The following is a 23,511-nucleotide window of genomic DNA, read 5'->3' on the forward strand; positions in this document are numbered from 1 at the left end:
CATGGCCAGGCCACATGTGCTGTAAACATTCAACCCTCCATGAGGAAAAAGGATAGGGTCACTATATAGACCAGGGTTGGGTCAATTGTTGTTTAATTCAGTCAATTCAGGAAGTAAATTGAAATTACAATTTTCCTCAATGGATCGCTGATGAAAGTATTTCAACCCTGATAGACGTTGAGCCCAACTCTGTTAACCTTGGGTGGTCAGGATAATTGTGAGGACGGAAAGATGCTGCATACTTATTGTTCTGTTTATTCATAGGGGTGATGGAGGGTAGGGCGCTGCTGTGCTCCCCTGCGAGTCTGTGGGACTGGGACCCTCTCTCTCTCCCTCTCTCACCCCCCCACCCCCCAGAGGTCCTAGCTATGGTAATGTAGAGATAAAGTGCCTCTCTTTGAACATCTCTAATGGAGACAGAATTAAGGATTCCCCTCAGGCGAAGGTTTAGAGGATGTTTCATTTCCTTGTTTACTCTGTGACCTCCTCGGGACGTGACCCCACCTAAGGGGGACAGAAACACAGGCTTTCATGGCATTATCTGGCTAATAATATTGACATTTAGTTTGAACATGTCATGGCAAGGTCTATTTCAGAAAGAAACAAACTTAAGGATATCGCAGTAACAGTGACTGACAGAGACGTTTGAGGTTGTGTGAGAAACCCAAAGAAAATAAATAACGGGCATAAAGCAGCAGAAGGCACTAAGCCAATTCAAGTTTGCAACATGGGGTTACTTAGAACACATGGTATGATAGTTTGGTAACAGACTAATGGTCTTGTAATGTTGTTGCCCATCCACTGCCTTGAGCTTACCTTTCTTTTGAAGGGATCTGCCAGGGCTCTCATTATAGCAGAACATCAGTAAGGGCAACTCATCCAAAGTGCACATTGAGCAATCGGTACAGATTTCAGAAACAACATAGCCGCCTGAGAAAGCGCAGCAAGGGTTGAGGACCTTTGCACAAAGTATCTGCCGGGGGTTCTGGGCAAGAGCAGAGGTTGGCTCTAGGTTCAGAGATTGATTGGCCTCAACTTGCCTTATGTAACTGACAGCCACATTGTTCTAGTTTTTCTGCAGCCGTGCCATATGCCATTATCTTGGCTCCGTGTTGGTGGACTTTTGTTTCGCTCTCACTCTCTCTTGCTCGCTCTCTCTCGACCAGTGCGTTTTGAAGTGGGCCATCTTGGTTGTGTGACTGGGTGTATGGTTCCTCATTGCTGCCGTGGTCTCTCCTGCCTAGGGCCTGCTCCATCCTCTCCTGTCTTTGGAAGTGCCTCCCTCCCCTATCTTTAATGGCTTCGGTCATAGTTCACCTTAAGTTTACCAGAGGAGTCCTTGCATGTACTGTCCACACACTTCTCACTCCTCTCTCCACTTCCCTGTTCACTTGTGACATAATACAGTGGTCTGTGTTCTAAATCCACATTCTAGCCATCACCAACTCTAGGGTAGTGCTGTGGTGGCTCAATGCTCAGTGTTCACCTCCCCTAACTTATTCCCTTTCTGAAGTAGTGTGTGTGACTTTGTCTGTACTCCTTTCCAGGAGGCGGGAAGGGAAGAGGCTCTGCTACTGCAGCTGAGGGAGAAAGACGAGCTGATCTTCCGACTGCAGGCTGAACTGGTGAGAAACCTACTGTAGCTCTCCCACAATGTTTGAGAAGACTGTCTGAACATTGAATTTGTGTGTTATCTTCCATTAGAAATTCAGATCACTTCGATACAGTAGAGTACAATTAAATACAAAATGGGATACGGGACGCACATGTGCTGTCTTTTTAAAAGTTGTCTGTGCAAAACAGAAACAACTTGGTCCGATTGACATAGCAGCTCCTTTTGGGTATGGAACACCTCAGCATGGTGCACACATACAGCATCTCTGCTTGTAGGAGTTCCTCTGAGTGTCCTGGACTGGCTTCTCTGAGAGGCAAATACACAGACTGTGGATAATATGCATTACATGGTTAGGAGCTAGATTGACATACAGGGAGAACCAAAAATATTAGCTCCTCACCACTAGTGTGGATGATGATGATGACGAGCGAGTGAAGTGGGGGAGTCCATGACAACAGCAGAGGGCACTGAGAAGACTCTTCTAATAGTAGTCACCCCCCCACCCCCACCAATTTTGTTTCCTTGTTTATGACTTTCTCCAGCCTATCACATGCAGCACTGCTCTCTCCTCTCCCTGTCGTTAATATAAATTAAAGCGAAATATGAAGGGGAAAGTACAGTGTTGTTGAATGCTAATTTTAATCGGCTTTGACCAAATTTAGAAAGCTACAAAAACATTAAACAAATAAATCGTGTTTGGAATGTTTGAATCGGATCAAAACCCCAAAATGCTTTAAATGCAAGACTGGAATGTCAAGTATTTTGGGAGGGTTTGTAGAGCTGTTGTCAAGTTGATATATTGCACTGAGAAAGAGTATAATTTGATACGTTGCTCCCTAGGCTTCATACATGGTCTTTTCTATGTCACATGCCTGGCGCCGCCAGTATGCTCCATGGAGTCGGTTCCATGCCTGGCGCCGCCAGTATGCTCCATGGAGTCGGTTCCCGTTTGACATCTGTGTATTTGCACGTTCTGGTTCTAGGTACCGATTGCTCCTCTCCTTCTCCTCAGACTACCATATGGTTCATAGGAAAACACAGACTGAGCAATGTGTTGTTGGCCCAGCTCAGATAAGGATGGCCCAATCAATCAGGTTCCTCATGAATTGAGGATCTCAGCCAAAGACGAGGGATGTTGGAAGCCCCCGTACTGTTTGAAATCTGGCGCGGTTGGTGTGACGATATTCACTCTCCGGCAGATTGCATGCTGCACACACCAGCCATGTCTGCTGCGACAGCATACCTCACTTAAATTCAGGACATATGCCTCAGATTTCTGAACCCTAATTGGTAGAATTGATATTAACAGAATGTAACACTCACCAGCAGCATTGCAGAGGAATTGTAAGCAGCCCCCCCAAGAAAGGGCTGTATTTTCAAGGAAACGGCAGCTCTTAGCCAAACCTGCTAAATCTGTCCCCTGAGAAGCATTCATTTTGCCCAAGTAAGACCTTGCAGCACATTGGCCAGCACTCCCTGTCATTTATTATTTTATTTTTTTGGTGCACTTTGCGAGGTAACGTGGTTCAATATTTGCTGACGAAATCCTCCCTGCATGTCTTTCAAAAAAACTTTCCTGCCCCAGTGATTTTAGGGTTTGTTGGATGGAATGGAATATTTTCTGTGGTGCTTTTTTGGCGTGTGGTGTTCTTAAACCGCATGCACTAAAAAGAGGTAGTAGTAATACTACTAGGTCCTGGGATTTTTCATAGTCAAGCCACATGGTCAGGACAAAACTCCTGGCCCTAACTATGACGTAATGTAGGCTGGGACTTGTTCCTGACCGCATGACCTGACCAGGAAGAACTCCGGGCCATAGTATGAAGTGACCGTCTCTGACGTTGGTCTGTGTGTTCTGCGTGCAGGAGAGTGCCAAAGCTGCCCTGAAGCCCACCTGCCAAAAACCTGACCGAACTACACAGACTGACCCTCCTGGACCAGAGGTGAGTCCACAGATCACTCTGCTAGAACAGAGATCCAAATGGAACTGTTGAGGCACCCCTGCCGTTTAGCATCTGTCTTTTTTCAAATGGAATATGGCCTCCCATAGGTCTTTCCTTTTGGAGATGTCTTAGACATTCAGCAGCCTCAGTGGTATCTCACTGCTATTGTAAAGTGCTGTCTATTCTGTGAGAGCTATGGGTCCGGCCCAGTGTTCTGTTCAGCTTGCCTGGCCGAGGGAGTTGGGACAGTTTGGGAACACGGTACTTAACAGATGACTGCCTAAAATGAGGCATCTCTATAATGGCAACAAAAAAAGCATAGTGAGTTTGCGTCTTTCTTGTCGTCTCTGGAAACATTCCCCACTGCGCATGCACACAATGACAATGGATATGGTTTTTAACTAAGCTACATATTCCTTTACACACACAGTGCACATCAACAGACATAGATAGCACATGTTGTGTTCACATTTTCCTCACGATATTAACTATGGCTTACTTTTTGTCATTTTTTTTTAGAGACAGCAAAAGAAATGACAGCATAACTAGATTTTAAGAACACATATGGAAACGACACGATGGGACTGACTAAATGTCCGTGGCTATGTGCGCTCCTGTGTTCTTTCATTTCATGTGCCCAACGATTAGGTAAAATTTCGGAGTTACTCGTACAAAAAAAGGTTTGTCTGTACAGTGTGGGAAGCACACATGGACCGAAATGGTCACTTAATCACTTAGTTAAGCCTGTAATGGGCTGGTCTTGGTGGAGGGGTTCTGTTATCGCTCATTTATATGGCTGGCATCACACAATGTTTCCCTACAGCTAAGCAGTGGAAAAAGCACTGAGAGTGGGGTTCATCATCGCAATCATTAATTTTCTATCACTCCGACATGGGTTTTAGTGGGCGATGCATTCCTCTGCCCATACAAAGATAGGCTCGTGTATATATTTTTCTCATTAAATTTCTCTAGTCTTTGTTTGCTGTTCTTACTAATGTGCTTCCATAATGTACATTCAAATGGCCCCCTGTAATTGCCTCCACTGGTTCGGGGCCTAATGCAACACAAATGTGTCAGCACCCCATTATACTTGGCCTTGAGTGTCATCGCTGAAAGGAACACGGGCGAATTGGAGATTGTGCCGATGAAGAAAGCTTGCATATATTATGTTATTGCGCAAGTCTTAAGGACTGCTTTTCTGAAGTTTTCCCTCTTCTTGCTTGGGGTAATGGAGTTGAAGTGGTGTGTCATGAAGATACGCGTGTATCGTCTCGATACATCAGCTGTCTCATGTACTGTAGCGTTCCACATGACCACGTTTTTTTTACCGCTCCCAAGGTTTTACAGGTTACTTTACACAGCAACAGCAACAGTAGTAGCAGCAGTAGATGAGTTGCCATCTTCAGGCTCCCGTGCGTATATACTGCAAACCTTTATAGGTTACAACATCGAGGACAGGCAGTTATCGAAAGTGTGTCTACAAGTGGGTCAGCTATTTCGAAGGCTGGTGTGACTTCAGGAGGATGTCTTATTTTTTTGGAGCACTTTCTCCCTCTCTCCATTGGAGCTAATTCGCTTACAGGGAGAGGCAGAGCAAGCACTGTACTCTCTCCGTCCACCAGAGACTGCCCTGTGTCCACTCTGTTTTGGTCATCAGTCCTGTCCACCCGCTCCAAAGGAACCAAGGCTCTGGAGCAAAGACTTCTCAAAGTCCCGGGAAGGTTGTTGGGCCAAGTACCCATGCATCATGCAGCCGGAAGTGCATGTTCCTACATAGGTGAACCAATGAAGAGAGGAAGAATTGAGTTTGAAAATACGCTCTTCAAATGCATGAGCAAGGCAGTCGAATGACTCAACAGAATGAATAGACGCCGTGTGAAGCCTCTCGCGTCTTCAGATAGTATTTAAGGATTTCCAGCACTGAAAGAGAGGGAGAAAGAAAAAGGGAGCGAATGTGTTGCCAGAAGGAGAGGCTGTTTGATGTCCTGCAGAGACTTAAGAGCTCGAAGTACAGGGTATTTGAAAGGTTTTTCAGGAGCTTGAATCGATTGAGATTGCGCATTAAATTGGCTTGGAGAAGTAAGCATTCTTAAGAGGGACATTTTATAGGGAATCAAAAGTACTTGATGTGCAGCACTCTTCCCTCTCTCCTTCTTTTCTCTGTGCCCCTCTCTCCAGTCTCCTTGTGGTCACTGTTGTCGCTACTTAAAAGGATGAAGGGTACCGCTAAAAGCCCGGGAATTTATAGTGTTGCCTGTAAGCTGTTGTAGACAGTCATTTAAATGGAAAAACACTTAAGCGAACATTTTGTCCCCCTCTATAGGGGAGATAAGATGTTAAATGTATTGCCTTTCTTCCTGAAGATTCCTCTTGCAGTCATAAATCCGTTTTTAGTGGAATGACAGCACTTATTAAAGAGGCTCCATGAACATTTAGCAGACTGGCATCCATGTGCCAGCCAGATGCCAGTGGGGATTCTGTGCTGGGTGCAGGCCACCAAGCCCTGGCAATGCAATCCTCCTGCTCTCCACTGCTCTGTAAATACCTGTGCAAAGGTACATGGCGACCATTTCAACTCGGGCATCAAACTTCACCCTGCTGGGCTCTCACATCTCTCCTCGGCCTTGAACTCCATTCCCAACACTGTCAGCATTCCGAGAGGCGCCTGTGGAGCGTTCTACGCTTTCCTAATCGCTGATCCCAGCAGGAAAGATGGGAGCGCACCAGGGGTATAAGAAGAAGCTTCCACTGCAAAGCACTTCCCACAACCCCCCCCCCCCCCATTCAGTTTCTCGGTTTTGATTGTGTTGTTGTTTATATCTGTTGCCGTTTTATTCTCGGTACAATCATATTGTGTCTTTGAACAAGGAGCCAGGGTTGAGGACATGAGCTTCAGAGGGAGCTGTGAATGAGGGTCAGGAATAATGATGTGCTATTGACAGCCACTGTGTTGACAACTACACCGAACGAAAATATAAACTCAATACTTTTAATGATTTTACTATGTTACAGTTCATATAAGGAAATCAGTCAATTGAAATAAATAAATTATGCCCTAATCTATGGATTTCACATGACAGGTGCAGGTGCACAGCCATGGGTGGGCCTGGGAGGGCATAGGCCCACCCACTTGCGCGACAGGCCGACCCACTGTGGCGCTAGACCAAGCCAATCAGAATGAGTTTTCCCTACAAAAGGTCTCTTTCCTCAGCTGTCCGGTGGCTGGTCTGTCTATCCCGCAGGTGAAGAAGCCGGATGTGGAGGTCCTGGGCTTGTGTGGTTACACGTGGTCTGTGGTTGTGATGCCAGTTCAACATTCTGCCAAATTCTCTAAAACAACGTTGGAGGCGGCTTATGGTAGATAACTGAACATTTCATTCTCTGGCAGCAGCTCTGGTTGATATTCCTGCAGTCAGCATGCCAATTGCATGCTCCCCCAACTTGAGACATCTGTGGTATTGTGTTGTGCGACAAAACTGCACATATTAGTGGCCTTTTATTGTCCCCAGCACAAAGTGCACCTGTGTAATGATCATGCTGTTTAATCAGCTTCTTGATATGCCACACCTGTCAGGTGGATGGATTATCTAGGAAAAGGATAAATGCTCACCAACATGTCAACAAATTTGTACACAAAATTTGAGAGAAATAAGCTTTTTGTGCGTATGGAACATTTCTGGGATCTTTTATTTCAGCTCATAAAACATGGGACCAACACTTTAGCTGTTGCGTTTATATTTTTGTTCAGTATATAATGGCCTGGCTCTTTCCACATGAAGATGGATATGTACTGAGAGTTGAGATCGAAACCGAGGAAAAGTGGGGAGATGTCTATGGGAATTGTAAAGGAAGAGATTTAGAAGTGTTTTTAAGGCACAGTTTGCCTGTTTAAAATGTATTTAGCGTTTATTTAACAAGGCAAGTCAGTTAAGAACAAATTCTTATATACAATGTTGGCCAAATGCTTGAATGGGACACATTTTTATCAACTGTATATGAATCTAAACTCAGCAAAAAAAGAAACGTCCCTTTTTCAGGACCCTGTCTTTCAAAGATAATTCGTAAAAATCCATGCATGAGGACTGCAGATGTGGCCAGGGCAATAAATTACAATGTCCGTACTGTGAGACGCCTGACAGCGCTACAGGGAGACAGGACAGACAGCTGATCGTCCTCGCAGTGGCAGACCACGTGTAACAACACCTGCACAGGATCGGTACATCCGAACATCACACCTGCGAGACAGGTACAGGATGGCAACAACAACTGCCTGAGTTACACCAGGAACGCACAATCCCTTCATCAGTGCTCAGTGTCCGCAATAGGCTGAGAGAGGCTGGACTGAGGGCTTGTAGGCCTGTTGTAAGGCAGGTCCTCACCAAACATCACCGGCAACAATGTCGCCTATGGGCACAAACCCACCGTTGCTGGACCAGACAGGACTGGCAAAATGTGCTATTCACTGACGAGTCGCAGTTTTGTCTCACCAGGGTTGATTGTCGGATTTGCGTTTATTGTCGAAGGAATGAGCGTTACGCCGAGGCCTGTACTCTGGAGCGGGATCGATTTGGAGGTGGAGGGTCTATCATGGTCTGGGGCGGTGTGTCACAGCATCATCGGACTGAGCTTGTTGTCATTGCAGGCAATCTCAACGCTGTGCGTTACAGGGAAGACATCCTCCTCCCTCATGTGGTACCCATCCTGCAGGCTCATCCTGACATGACCCTCCAGCATGACAATGCCACCAGCAATACTGCTCGTTTTCTGTGTGATTTCCTGCAAGACAGGAATGTCAGTGTTCTGCCATGGCCAGCGAGGAGCCCGGATCTCAATCCCATTGAGCATGTCTGGGACCTGTTGGATCGGAGGGTGAGGGGTAGGACCATTCCCCCCAGAAATATCTGGGAACTTGCAGGTGCCTTGGTGGAAGAGTGGGGTAACATCTCACAACAAGAACTGGCAAATCTTTTGTAGTTCATGAGGAGGAGATGCACTGCTGATGCTTAATGCAGCTGGTGACTAAACCAAATACTGACTGTTACTTTTGATTTTGACGCCCCTTTGTTCAGGGACACATTCCATTTCTGTTAGCCACATGTCTGTGGAACTTGTTCAGTTTATGTCTGTTGTTGAATCTTATGTTCATACAAATACTTACCCGTTAAGTTTGCTGAAAATAAACGCAGTTGACAGTGAGAGGACTTTTAGTAGAATTTATCAATATGGTCGGTATTGTTAGGCCTTGAAGTTTGCTTGAGGGACGCAAAGTTTTGAGATTTAAGGTATGAAATTCAAGAGTGAAAACTGCATACTCAACTCTCATTTTCAGCCAAGATTGTTCCTCCTCTGTCCAGATCTACAACCAGCTAATTTAGGTCTCTGTCTCGTCCCCAATTCTAGATCAACCTCTACCTCTCCTGACTAATGGTAAAGCACAGCAGAAAGTCATCTTTCTGCCCTACTTACACTCCCCTCTTTTTAAATGTCTTCCTACTTCCTCCTCCTTCAGCTGTCCCCCATCTGTATATCTCTTTAGACCTCCCTTTCCTTTCCCCTCTTTTTGTAATTTCCCTTCTTTTTTTTTCTTTTTTTCCTCCCCCGTTCTCCCTCCTCCTCTTTCTGCTGTCCCTCCATCTGTATATCCCAGCTCAGCTTTATGGTTCTGGGTCTGTCCTACTTCTTCCAAGGTGATTTAAGTGAGTTCTCGCCTGTGTCCAAACCACGGCGCTTAACCGTAATTCCTTTAGGGCTCCTGACACTGAGTGGGGAGGGGACGAGGATCATACACACCATTAAGCCTGATGTAATGTGTGGGGCGGGCTCCTGTGGCGTCTGCTCGATCTGCATGTTCATGTGCGGTCTGGACGGAGGCAGGGTTATTAGGGCCCTGAAAAGGGAAATTGTGTTTTTACGGTGATTTTACTGTGACCATCAACTTTTACTGGCAGAGGCGTCCCTCTATCTGCTTGCTGTGGTGCTGCAGCAGCCCCCTCCTCCAACGTCCAGACGCAGCCAGGACCTTGTAAACACAGAAGGGCGCTAAGTATGGCAGGTGGAACCTAGAGGGAGACGTACAGGCCTGCAGTCAGGACTTTGGTACTCATACATACTGGATCAGATGAAGGTTATGTGAAGGAAGCCAGAACTTTCTTCCTGTCCTTGTCAACCGACCAGGAGGCCATTGTGCTCAGGACTGACTCCTGGTCCTACATCAGCAGGACTAACTCCTGGCCCTACATCAACAGGACTAACTCCTGGCCCTACATCAATAATATCTACCAGAAGGATGCACTGTTTATAAAATATTTTTTAACATTGGTATCTAATGCACTATGCGGCTGTTAAGCTGCCATGTTATCCACCCCTGGTTCCCCCCTATTCCAGGTTTGCTGACATTGATCCCAAGATATTGGTGTGTTTTGTTTGCAGGGCAGAGCTTGCGGGAGCACGGTCATGTTGTCACGCAGGCCGCTAAGTGAGTGGTGTTTGATCTGGACTTGTGTGTGTTGTTGTGTTTCCTGCTTTGTGGACTACTGGAGAATGCTCCCTGCATTATACTATACCGTACTGTAGAGAATGTCCCCTGCACCTGAAGCATGGCATGCCAGCTAGGCCCTGGCGTCTCTGCCAGTTAGGGCACTACTAGACCCCCAGTCACTGCACCTCCGGAACCCTGCTTTTCACCCTTGACCCTGATCTGTCAGCCTCCCCCCCCCCCCCCCCTCCTTGTCCTGTCAGCTGAGCCACAGAGGTCATTGCCTTATGCAGTAGCTGACCTCTGCAGTCTGATCTAGGTGCATAATGCTCTAACCCAGCCACATACATCTCTGCTAGTGCACCGGTTGCATTACGAACGGTATTATGAATCGCTCCCTTTCCCTATGGTTCATATTGTGGCCCTTGTCTTCCATGATTGGTTTACCCAGGTTCTGCTATTGTTTCGCTTTGAGTTCTGTGATCGGGGTTTGTTACTAAACAGTCTCCTTGCATCCACTAACAGCGCGTGCGTGCGTATACCAGGTGGAGTTGTGAGAGGAGTGAACAGAGTGGGCTGCCTTGTAGAGTCTACCCATAGGGCAGTAGCAGGCAGGGATGGATGAAAGCTCCTGTTGGTATGTGCACATGCAGTGCTCCAACACCCTGGACCAGAGCCTATAATCTGTCACTAGCTCTGGTCCATGGCATAGCTAGCAGCTATCTAGCTCTGGTCCACACTACCTCTGGTCCAGGGTGTAGCTAGTAGCTATCTAGCTCTGGTCCAGGGTGTAGCTAGTAGCTATCTAGCTCTGGTCCGCTCTAACTCTGGTCCAGGGTGTAGCTAGTAGCTATCTAGCTCTGGTCCAGGGTGTAGCTAGCAGCTATCTAGCTCTGGTCCACACTAGCTCTGGTCCAGGGTGTGTAGCTAGTAGCTATCTAGCTCTGGTCCGCACTAACTCTGCTCCAGGGTGTAGCTAGCAGCTAACTAGCTCTGGTCCGCACTAACTTTGCTCCAGGGTGTAGCTAGCTAGCTCTGGTCCGCACTAACTTCTAGCTACGCCCTGGATCAGAGCTAATTATTGCGGACCAGAGCTTGTGCGGACCAGAGCTAGTGCGGACCAGAGCTAGCTAGCTAATAGCTATGCCCTGGAACAGAGCTTATGACAGATTATAGCTCTGGTCCAGGGCATTAGAACACTATGGGCACATATACCATCTGAGACGCAATCACATGCTCTTTGAGGTTCACAGACCAGGTGGCCTCCGGGTGCGTAATCTGAATCTGGATGCTTTTCATTGTGGCTCAGTTGGTAGAGCATGGTGTGTGCAAAGCCAGGGTTGTGGGTTCGATTCCCACGGGGGGCCAGTACAAAAAAATGCATGAAATGTATGCATTCATTACTGTAAGTCGCTCTGGATAAGAGCGTCTGCTAAATGACTAAAATGTAAATGGTTGGGGTACCTGTCTGGGGTGATTACTAGGACCGTGTGTGTGGATATAATTCCTTGATCCTCATTGGTTTCCCTCGAAGGTACATCTTTCTGCCTGGTTCAGACTTGCAACCATACACAGGCAAGTACGGGGATACAAACAACCTCTGAAATACCCCTGACTTTTGGAATACAACCACTTCTGAGGTTGGTGAATTGTTGTATCTGAAAACATTGCTTTTTGTATTGATGTCTCTAGGTTGTAGTATGTGTACACCAGGATTTTGTTAGGAAAATGTGGCGCAGGAAAGTGTGGCGCTGAACAATTTGAGAAATTTACCGGACCCATATGCATTGGGTGAGTAAACTGATTAACCTCTAGGGGACCCCCTTCCCGTTCTCATCCCGGTAACGGGATTGCTTGACAAGATAGCAAAAATCTAATAATTTCAATTTCTCAAACAATCAATTATTTTACACCATTTGAAAGATAAACATCTCCTTAATCCAACCACGTTGTCCGATTTCAAAAAGGCTTTATGGCAAAAGCATAAAGTTAGATTATGTTAGGACAGTACATAGACAAACAATTACACACAGCCATTTTCAATGCAAGGACAGGCGTCACCAAAAGCAGAAAACCAGCTAAAATTATGCACTAACCTTTGACAATCTTCATCAGATGACACTCCTAGGACATTATGTTAGACTAACATGCATTTTTTGTTCTATCAAGTTCATATTTATATCTAAAAACAGCATTTTACATCGGCGCGTGACGTTCAGAAAATGTATTTCTCCCAAAACTGCCTGTGAATCATCACTACAATTTACAAAAATACTCGTCATAAACGTTGATAAAATTATAAACTATTATTTAAAGAATTATAGATTAACATCTCCTGAATGCAACCGCATTGACAGATTTCAAAATAACTTTACTGGGAAAGCACACTTTGCAATAATCTCAGTACTGTGCTCAGAAAAATACACTACGCAATACAGATAGCTGCCATTTTGGAGTCATCTAAATGCATAAATAGCATTAGAAATATTTACTTACCTTTAATAATCTTCATCAGAAGGCACTTCCAGGAATCCCAGGTCCACAACAAATGTTTTGTTCGATAAAGTTAATAATTTATGTCCAAATAACTCCTTGTTGTTCGCGCGTTCAGTTCAGCTACTCCGAATGTAGGAAGCGCGCGGAAAATGTGACGACGAAAAGTAAAAAATCTATTTACGTTCGTTCAAACATGTCAAACGTTGTATAGCATCAATCTTTAGGGCCTTTAGAACGTGAAGATTCAGTAATATTTGAACCGGACGGTTCCTGTGTCTTGAAAAATGTTTTGGAACAGAGGTTCCTCCCTCATGAACGCGCACCAATGAAGTGATGTCCTTCCCTGGGTCACCAACTTCCCAGCCTTCTCATTCGGTCTCTGTTCATCGTAGACGCTTCAAACAACTTTCTAAAGACTGTTGACATCTAGTGGAAGCCTTAGGAAGTGCAAAATGAATCCTTAGTCACTGTGTGTTCCATTGGCAATGACTTGAAAAAAGTACAGGCACAAGATTTTCATTTCCTGCTTGTATTTTTCCTCAGGTTTTTGCCTGCCATATGAGTTCTGTTATACTTACAGACACCATTCAAACAGTTTTAGAAACGTCAGAGTGTTTTCTATCCAAATCTACTAATATGCATATTCTAGTTTCTGGGCCAGAGTAGTAACCTGTTCAAATTGGGTACGTTTTTCATCCGGCCGTGAAAATACTGCCCCCTAGCCCAGACAGGTTTTAAGGTGTCCATCCACGGTGCTCAGAATGACAAATAACATTTAGATTACGGTAATTCATTTTTTTAAACAGCAGTTGTGGGACGATAGATCCCAAATTTATACAACCAGTAGGCCTAGGCTACATAAAAAAAAACATTAAAAAGCAATGAGTCTGATGCAACAGATCAGAATAATTATCTTAAAATGTGGATAAACTATTATTTCTTATAAGTGCAGAAATGCACACAAGGCAGTAGGCTACGTGCAAAATGTTTGTTCCATAATGCAATTAGTGGGGAAAAAACAGTTGTCTAAAGCCCATGTGACAGAGGAAAATATCCTAGAAATGTAGAAAGAGGGGGAGATCTAATAGGCAACAAGTAGCATGGGCTGCTTATATGACTAGGATTGTGCCTTTGGCTAATACCCTCCGGATATGGGTCTGATTTTTACTAGGCTACTTTGAAGAGGTAAAGACATGCCTCCATAATATGTAGTAAAACATTCAGGTTTCAAACAATTAAGTAAACTGTATGTTTTCAAAATGCATACTGCCTCCAGCTCATTGCAAATTGGTGTGTGACGTGTTGATGAAACCTGCCTTCCGTTGCCTATGCATTTTGCTGTTTGAGATGCTGTAGCAGCAGCTCTCGCACTGTCTGACAGATTTTCCGCTCAAAGGCTCCTGTATCTGTATGCTGTACGCTTGTGATGAATAAGATGCATGTTTTTTTTATGTATCTGTTTGTTTGTTTGTTTCTGGTTGTTGTGTGTGTCATGCATTAGCGTTTGTGCGTGCGCACATTTGTGTGGGCACGTGTGCATGCGCTTTTGTCTGTGTTATGAGAGAAGAGTGCCTCTGCCCATAATTAAGAGGTGCTCTGTGCTGCATCATTGTGCAGGATTAGATTGAGATAAGTGCGCTGGCTCCTGGCCAGGCTGGCGTGGGACAACCTGAATGACTCGTGTGTTCCCCATTTAGCATAATGAGATGTCATCCCAAAGGAGGACGGCCTAGGCTCTCCTAGCATCTCTGCTCTGCTTCTGGTAGCCACATCCTGTAGCGTCCTACAGACACTACAAAGATACAGGCACCCAACATTGTAGTTACTCCACAATACTAACCTAAATGAAAGAGTGAAAAAAAGGAAGCATGTACAGAATAAAAAACATTCCAAAACATGCATCCTGTTTGCAATAAGGCACTAAAGTAATACCGCCCCCCAAAAATGTTCCCCCTTAATAACATCCGCCCGCTTAACCCGCAAGCCAGCTGCACCAATGTGTCGAAGGAAACAGTGTTCAACTGATGACCGAGGTCAGCCTACAGCCGCCCGGCCCGCTAGAGCGCGATGAGCCAAGTAAAGCTCCCCCGACCAAACCCTCCGCTAACCCGGACAACGCTGGGCCAATTGTGCGCCGCCCTATGGGACTCCCGATCACGGCCGGTTGTGATACAGCCCTGGATCGAACCCTTGTCTGTAGTGACGCCTCTAGCAGTGCAATGCAGTGACAGACCGTTGCGCCACTCGGGAGGCCAGAAATTCACTTTTTGTCCTGAATACAAAGCGTTATATTTGGGGCAAACACAACACATCACTGAGTACCACTCTTCATATTTTAAAGCGTGGTGGTGGCTACATCATGTTATGAGTATGCTTGTCATCATCAAGGACTAGAGAGTTTTTTTTAAACAAAAATGTACGGAATAGAGCTAAACACAGGCAATTCAAGAGGAAAACTTCATTCTGCATTCCAACAGACACTGGGAGACATTCACCTTTCAGCGATACAATAACCTAAAAATCAAGGCCAAATACACTGGAGTTGCAGTTTTTTTTACTTAAATCAGCATGAAAATCTGTCAAGTCTTGAAAATGTCTGTCTAGCAATGATCAACTTGCCAGAGCTTGAATAATTTTTTCAAGAATAATAGCCTAATATTGTACAATCCAGATGTGCAAAGCACTTAGAGACTTACCCAGAAAGAATCACTGCTGTAATCGTGGCCAAAGGTGATTCTAGCATGTATTGACTCAGGGTTGAATACTTATCTACTCAACATATACAGTACCAGTCAAAAGTTGACACACCTACTCATTTCTGGGTTTTTCTTTCTTTTTACTATTTTCTACATTGTAGAATAATAGTGAAGACATCACAACTGTTAAATAACACATGGAATAATGTAGTAACCAAAAAGTGTTAAAATACAAATTAAAATACATTATACATCAAATTAAAATACATTATACATCAAATTAAAATACATTATATAGTTGAGATTCTTCAAAGTATCCACCTTTTTGCCTTGATGACAGCTTTGCACATTCTTGGCATTCTCTCAACCAGCTTCATGAGGTAGTCACCTGGAATGAATTTAAATGAAGAGGTGTGCCTTGTTAAGTTAGTTTGTGCAATTTCTTTCCTTGTTAATGCGTTTGAGCTAATCAGTTGTGTTGTGACAAGGTAGGGTTGGTATACAGAGAGAGCCTTATTTGGTAAAAGACCAAGTCCATATTATGGCAAGAACAGCTCAAATAAGCAAAGAGAAATGACAGTCCATCATTACTTTAAGACATGAAGGTCAGTTAATCCGGAAAATGTCAAGAACTTTGAGTGCAGTCACAAAAACCGTCAAGCGCTATGATGAAACTGGCTTTCATGAGGACCGCCACAGGAAAGGAAGACCCGGGAGTTACCTCTGCTGCAGAGGATAAGTTCATTTAGAGTTACCAGCCTCAGACATTGCAGCCCAAATAAATGCTTCAAGTAACAGACATCTCAACATCAGCTGTTCAGAGGAGACTGTGAATCAGACCTTCATGGTTGAATTGCTGCAAAGAAACCACTACTAGGACACCAACGAGGAAGAGACTTGATTGGGCCAAGAAACACGACAAATGGACATTAGACCGGTGGACATCTGACATCAACATTTTTGGTTCCACCCGCTGTGTCTTTGTGAGATGCAGAGTAGGCGAACGGATGATCTGGTTCCCGCTGTGAAGCATGGAGGAGGAGGTGTGGGGGTGCTTCACTGTCAGTGATTTATTTAGAATTCAAGGCACAGTTAACCAGCATGGCTACCAAAACATTCTGCAGCGATACGCCATCCCATCTGGTTTGTGCTTAGTGGGACCATCATTCAGAGTGAGGGTAAAGCAGCCAACAAGTGTTCAGCATATGTAGGAACTCCTTCAAGACTGTTGGAAAAGCATTCCAGGTGAAGCTTGCTGAGAGAATGCCAAGAGTGTGCAAAGCGGTCATCAAGGCAAAGGTGGCTACTTTGAAGAATCTAAAATATATTTTGATTTTAACACTTTTTTTGGTTACTACATGATTCCATATGTGTTATTTCATAGTTTTGATGTCTTCACTATTATTTTACAATGTAGAAAATCGTAAAAATAAAGAAAAATCCTTAAATGAGTAGGTGTGTCCAAACGTTTGTGTCACGTTCGTCGTAGTAAATGGACCAAGGCGCAGCGGGTCGAGTGCTCATCTTAACTTTATTAGTGAACACTTAAATAAACAAGAAACGAACGAACTAACAGTCTTGCAGGCTAAATCCAGCAGTGCTAAGAACAACCTCCCACAATCCCCAAAACAAACATACTCCAAATTATAGGACCTTCAATCAGAGGCAACAATACACAGCTGCCTCCAATTGAAGGCCCAAATACCTAAACATAGAATTAAACACCCTAGAACAGACTTAGAAAGATACAATGACCAAAACCCCGGAATACATCAACCAAACACCCCTCTACATAAACACATACTCAAAACCATATAAAACAAATACCCCCTGCCACGTCCTGACCAAACTATACTGCTCAAAAAAATAAAGGGAACACTTAAACAACACAATGTAACTCCAAGTCAATCACACTTCTGTGAAATCAAACAGTCCACTTAGGAAGCAACACTGATTGACAATAAATTTCACATGCTGTTGTGCAAATGGAATAGACAACAGGTGGAAATTATAGGCAATTAGCAAGACACCCCCAATAAAGGAGTGGTTCTGCAGGTGGTAACCACAGACCACTTCTCAGTTCCTATGCTTCCTGGCTGATGTTTTGGTCACTTTTGAGTGCTGGCGGTGCTTTCACTCTAGTGGTAGCATGAAACGGAGTCTACAACCCACACAAGTGGCTCAGGTAGTGCAGCTCATCCAGGATGGCACATGAATGCGAGCTGTGGCAAGAAGGTTTGCTGTGTCTGTCAGCGTAGTGTCCAGAGCATGGAGGTGCTACCAGGAGACAGGCCAGTACATCAGGAGACGTGGAGGAGGCCGTAGGAGGGCAACAACCCAGCAGCAGGACCGCTACCTCCGCCTTTGTGCAAGGAGGAGCACTGCCAGAGCCCTGCAAAATGACCTCCAGCAGGCCACAAATGTGCATGTGTTTGCTCAAACGGTCAGAAACAGACTCCATGAGGGTAGTATGAGGGCCCGATGTCCACAGGTGGGGGTTGTGCTTACAGCCCAACACCGTGCAGGACGTTTGGCATTTGCCAGAGAATACCAAGATTGGCAAATTCTCCACTGGCGCCCTGTGCTCTTCACAGATGAAAGCAGATTCACACTGAGCACATGTGACAGTCTGGAGACGCCGTGGAGAACGTTCTGCTGCCTGCAACATTCTCCAGCATGACCGGTTTGGCGGTGGGTCAGTCATGGTGTGGGGTGGCATTTCTTTGGGGGGCCGCACAGCCCTCCATGTGCTCGCCAGAGGTAGCCTGACTGCCATTAGGTACCGAGATGAGATCCTCAGACTCCTTGTGAGACCATATGCTGGTGTGGTTGGCCCTGGGTTCCTCCTAATGTAAGACAATGCTAGACCTCATGTGGCTGGAGTGTGTCAGCAGTTCCTGCAAGAGGAAGGCATTGATGCTATGGACTGGCCCGCCCGTTCCCCAGACCTGAATCCAATTGAGCACATCTGGGACATCATGTCTCGCTCCATCCACCAACGCCACGTTGCACCACAGACTGTCCAGGAGTTGGCGGATGCTTTAGTCCAGGTCTGGGAGGAGATCCCTCAGGAGACCATCCGCCACCTCATCAGGAGCATGCCCAGACGTTGTAGTGGTTTTCCACTTTAATTTTGAGCGTGACTCCAAATCCAGACCTCCATGGGTTGATAAATTGGACTTCCATTGATTATTCTTGTGTGATTTTGTTGTCAGCACATTCAACTATGTAAAGAAAAAAGTATTTAATAAGATTATTTCATTCATTCAGATCTAGGATGTGTTATTTTAGTGTTCCCTTTATTGTTTTGAGCAGTGTATAATAACAAATAACCCCTTTACTGGTCAGGACGTGACAGTTTGACTTGTTCCATATGTTTTATTTCCCATTAATTTTCTTCCACTTTTGACATTAGAGTATTTTGTGTAGATCATTGACAAAACATGACAATCAAATACATTTCAATCCCACTTTGTAATAGAACAAAATTTGGAAAAAGTCAAAGGGTGTGAATACTTTCTTAAGGCGATGCAAAGCATACTTTGAGAGGTAAATTATAGGTAGATGGAGGGAAGAGTGAGGGAGAGACTATTTGTTCAGCTTATTTATTGAATAGATAGAGAAAAACACAATCCCAATCCAAAAGCATGTCCTCATTCAACAGCTGAGCGGAATGCAGAAACAGTCTCACAAGACACACAATGAAGGATTTTCCAATAACATCAGAAACAATCTAAAGTTAATTTATTTAAGCTCCTTGAGTAATCCATATCCTGATCCAAATACTGTGCATTAAGAAAGTATTCAGACCCCTTTACTTTTTCCACGTTACAGCCTTATTCTAAAATAAATTTGTTTTCCTCATCAATCTACACATAATTCCACATAATGACAAAGCAAAAACAAGTTTTCTGACATAAGTATTCACACCCTTTACTATGAGACTTGAAATTGAGCTCAGGTGCATCCTGTTTCCATTGATCATCCTGGATGTTTCTACAACTTGATTGGAGTCCACTTGTGATACATTTAATTGATTGAACCTGATTTGGAAAGGCACACACCTGTCTATATAAGGTCCCACAGTTGACAGTGCATGTCAGAGCGAAAACCAAGCCATGAGGTCGGCAGAATTGTGGATATGGGAAAACCTCCCTGAAGGACAAACATCTCTGCAGCACTCCACCAATCAGGCCTTTATGGTAGAGTGGCCAGACGGAAGCCACTCCTCGGTAAAAGGCACATGACAGCCCGCTTGGAGTTTGCCAAAAAGCACCTGAAGACTCGCAGACCATGAGAAACAATGATTATCTATTCTGTTGAAACCAAGATTGAACTCTTTGCTCTGAATGCCAAGCGTCACATCTGGTGGAAACCTTGCACCATCCCTACGGTGAAGCATGGTGGTGATGGCAGCATCATGCTGTTTTTTTTATTTCAGCGGCAGGAACTGGGCGACTAGTCGGCATCGAGGGAAAGATGAACGAAGCAAAGTACAGACAGATCCTTGATGAAAACCTGCTCCAGAGTGCTCCGGATCTCAGACTGGGGCAAAGGTTCAGCTTCCAACAGGACAACGACCCTAAGCACACAGACAAGACAACACAGGAGGTGCTTCGGGACAAGTCTTTGAATGTCCTTTAGTGGCCCAGCCAGAGCACAGACTTGACCTTGATCAAACATCTCTGGAGAGACCTGAAAATAACTGTGTAGCGATGCTGCCCATCCAACCTGACAGAGCTTGAGAGGATCTGCAGGGAAGAATGGGAGAAACTACAGGTTTGCCAAGCTTGTAGTGTCATACCCAAGAAGACTCAAGGCTGTAATCGCTGCCAAACAAAGTAGCTTCAAAAAAAAGTAAAGTATCTGAATACTTTTGTAAATTTAATATTTTTTTTATATATATTTTTCGCAAAAATGTCTAAACCTGTTTTTGGATTGTCATAATGGGGTATTGTTTGGGGAAAAGTAAAAATGTGCTTACTGTGATACATGGTCGTCTCACCTTGATGACCGCTTTGCACGTTTTGGCATTCTCTCAGCCAGCTTCACCTGGAATGCTTTTCCAACAGTCTTGAAGGAGTTCCCACATATGCTGAGCACTTGTTGGCTGCTTTTCCTTCCCTCTGCAGTCCAACTCATCCCAAACCATCTCAATTGGGTTTTGAGGTCGGGTGATTGTGGAGGCCAGGTCATCTGATGCAAAACTCCACACTCCTTGGTTATGTCAATTTTTTTATCAGTGAATTCATCTGACTCTGGGTAAGTAGAAAACTGCTTAATTGCCATAGTCTCACACTATCCCTTTAAGGTAGCTTGGTGAGAGAACCACGTAATACAGTCATAGTAAGTACATTTTTACTCAAAGTAGCGATCAGTAAAGTTGGTGCTAGTAAGAAAAGAAAAGTTTGAGTGTAACTGCAAGAAAAGCAAGGGCATAAGTTTGTTTTCACTGCTAAAGTAACAGCTAGTGGGGATCTAATGACAAACTGAACAAACAACCCTAATGTTATGTCCAGATGACATGGACATATTTGGTCAGTCACTCCCTCTCAGGCAGATCGTAGGCCTTTGCAACCCAATAAGTATCATTTTTGCGGCTCTCTATCTATTGGTTATGACTTTGCACCAGTGAGCATGCTGAACTTGGTGTCCGTGATAAGTTTGTCAAGGTAACCACAGTGGTCTAAAGTGCTGACAGAAGGCCCAGTGCCCGCTGGGCCGCTGCCCCTGTACTCAGTGCATGGTGCGCAGTTTGGGGTGGGTGGCCATCAGCAGAAGGTGAATCGTACTCTAGCAGTCCCCTTCTCCCCTGCGGCCAGGGGGAACAGAACGAGGAGGCAGCACCTCGCTGGGGACAGATGGCCCGACAGACAGCAACAGCTAGGCATAATGAACAACTTAATAAATAATTATGTCAACAATGACACTCGCTACAGGCGGAGAAGGAGGACAAAACAGGCAAGCAGCCCACATAAACCATACACAGGAAGGCCAGTTAGATGCTGGAACCAGGCAGGCTTTTAGTAAAAGAGTGGACTGAGGACAACCCACGCTAACCCTTTTAAAGACGAACCTGGAGTCTTATCACCTTGTTGCTGGGAGAAAATTGTTAACTTTCAAGAATACTCCCACAACTGAGCTAATTAGTCATTTTTCTTACATGTACTTTATCAATCAGCTACACTATAGGTGCTATATACAGTGAGGGGGAAAAAGTATTTGATCCCCTGCTGATTTTGTACGTTTGCCCACTGACAAAGAAATGATCAGTCTATAATTTTAATGGTAGGTTTATTTGAACAGTGAGAGACAGAATAACAACAAAAATATCCAGAAAAACGCATGTAAAAAATGTTATAAATTGATTTGCATTTTAATGAGGGAAGTAAGTACTTGACCCCTTTGCAAAACATGACTTTGTACTTGGTGGCAAAACCCTTGTTGGCAATCATTTACATTTACATTTAAGTCATTTAGCAGACGCTCTTATCCAGAGCAACTTACAAATTGGTGCATTCACCTTATGATATCCAGTGGAACAACCACTTTACAATAGTGCATCTAAATCTTTTAGGGGGGGGGTTAGAAGGATATCTTTATCCTATCCCAGGTATTCCTTAAAGAGGTGGGGTTTCAGGTGTCTCCGGAAGGTGGTGATTGACTCCGCTGTCCTGGCGTCGTGAAGGAGCTTGTTCCACCATTGGGGTGCCAGAGCAGCGAACAGTTTGGACTGGGCTGAGCGGGAACCGTGCTTCCTCAGAGGTAGGGGGGCCAGCAGGCCAGAGGTGGATGAACGCAGTGCCCTTGTTTGGGTGTAGGGCCTGATCAGAGCCTGAAGGTATGGAGGTGCCGTTCCCCTCACAGCTCCGTAGGCAAGCACCATGGTCTTGTAGCGGATGCGAGCTTCAACTGGAAGCCAGTGGAGAAAGCGGAGGAGCGGGGTGACGTGAGAGAACTTGGGAAGGTTGAACACCAGACGGGCTGCGGCGTTCTGGATGAGTTGTAGGGGTTTAATGGCACAGGCAGGGAGCCCAGCCAACAGCGAGTTGCAGTAATCCAGACGGGAGATGACAAGTGCCTGGATTAGGACCTGCGTCGCTTCCTGTGTGAGGCAGGGTCGTACTCTGCGAATGTTGTAGAGCATGAACCTACAGGATCGGGTCACCGCCTTGATGTTAGTGGAGAACGACAGGGTGTTGTCCAGGATCACGCCAAGGTTCTTCGCACTCTGGGAGGAGGACACAAGGGAGTTGTCAACCGTGATGGCGAGATCATGGAACGGGCAGTCCTTCCCAGGGAGGAAGAGCAGCTCCGTCTTGCCGAGGTTCAGCTTGAGGTGGTGATCCGTCATCCACACTGATATGTCTGCCAGACATTCAGAGATGCGATTCGCCGCCTGGTTATCAGAAGGGGGAAAGGAGAAGATTAATTGTGTGTCGTCTGCATAGCAATGATAGGAGAGACCATGTGAGGATATGACAATCAGAGGTCAATCAGAGGTCAGACATGTCTTGTTGTTGGCCACCAGGTTTGCACACATCTCAGGAGGGATTTTGTCCCACCACTCTTTGCAGATCTTCTCCAAGTCATTATGGTTTTGAGGCTGACGTTTGGCAACTCGAACATTCAGCTCCCTCCACAGATTTTCTATGGGATTAAGGTCTGGAGACTGGCTAGGCCACTCCAGGACCTTAATGTGCTTCTTCTTGAGCCACTCCTTTGTTGCCTTGGCCGTGTGTTTTGGGTCATTGTCATGCTGGAATACCCATCCACGACCCATTTTCAATGCCCTGGCTGAGGGAAGGAGGTTCTCACCCAAGATTTGACGGTACATGGCCCCGTCCATCGTCCCTTTGATGCGGTGAAGTTGTCCTGTCCCCTTAGCAGAAAAACACATTCAAAGCATAATGTTTCCACCTCCATGTTTGACAGTGGGGATGGTGTTCTTGGGGTCATAGGCAGCATTCCTCCTCCAAACAGGGTTGATGCCAAAGAGCTCCATTTTGGACTCATCTGACCACATCACTTTCACCCAGTTGCCCTCTGAATCATTCAGATGTTCATTGGCAAACTTCAGACGGGCATGTATATGTGCTTTCTTGAGCAGGGGGACCTTGCGGGCGCTGCAGGATTTCAGTCCTTCACGGCGTAGTGTGTTACCAATTGATTTCTTGGTGACTATGGTCCCAGCTGCCTTGAGATCATTGACAAGATCCTCCCGTGTAGTTCTGGGCTGATTCCTCACCGTTCTCATGATCATTGCAACTCCACGAGGTGAGATCT

The 23,511-nt window shown here is 45.2% G+C and overlaps 1 protein-coding gene across 2 annotated transcripts in view; it reads left to right on the forward strand.

The window, feature by feature from the left end:
* The window catches only part of LOC115199725 (serine-rich coiled-coil domain-containing protein 1), a 114,902-nt gene that overhangs the window by 40,365 nt on the left and 51,026 nt on the right, over window positions 1–23,511 (forward strand). The window contains exons 8-11 of one of the 2 annotated variants that reach the window (XM_029762101.1): window positions 1,548–1,625; window positions 3,481–3,558; window positions 9,988–10,033; window positions 11,568–11,673. In XM_029762101.1, coding sequence (XP_029617961.1) covers window positions 1,548–1,625; window positions 3,481–3,558; window positions 9,988–10,033; window positions 11,568–11,673 — 308 coding nt within the window. The remainder of the gene's footprint in view (window positions 1–1,547; window positions 1,626–3,480; window positions 3,559–9,987; window positions 10,034–11,567; window positions 11,674–23,511) is intronic. The other variant, XM_029762102.1, reaches the window with a different exon arrangement.

Source organism: Salmo trutta, chromosome 9 (assembly GCF_901001165.1).
Source record: "Salmo trutta chromosome 9, fSalTru1.1, whole genome shotgun sequence".
Classification (NCBI taxonomy): Eukaryota; Metazoa; Chordata; class Actinopteri; order Salmoniformes; family Salmonidae; genus Salmo; species Salmo trutta.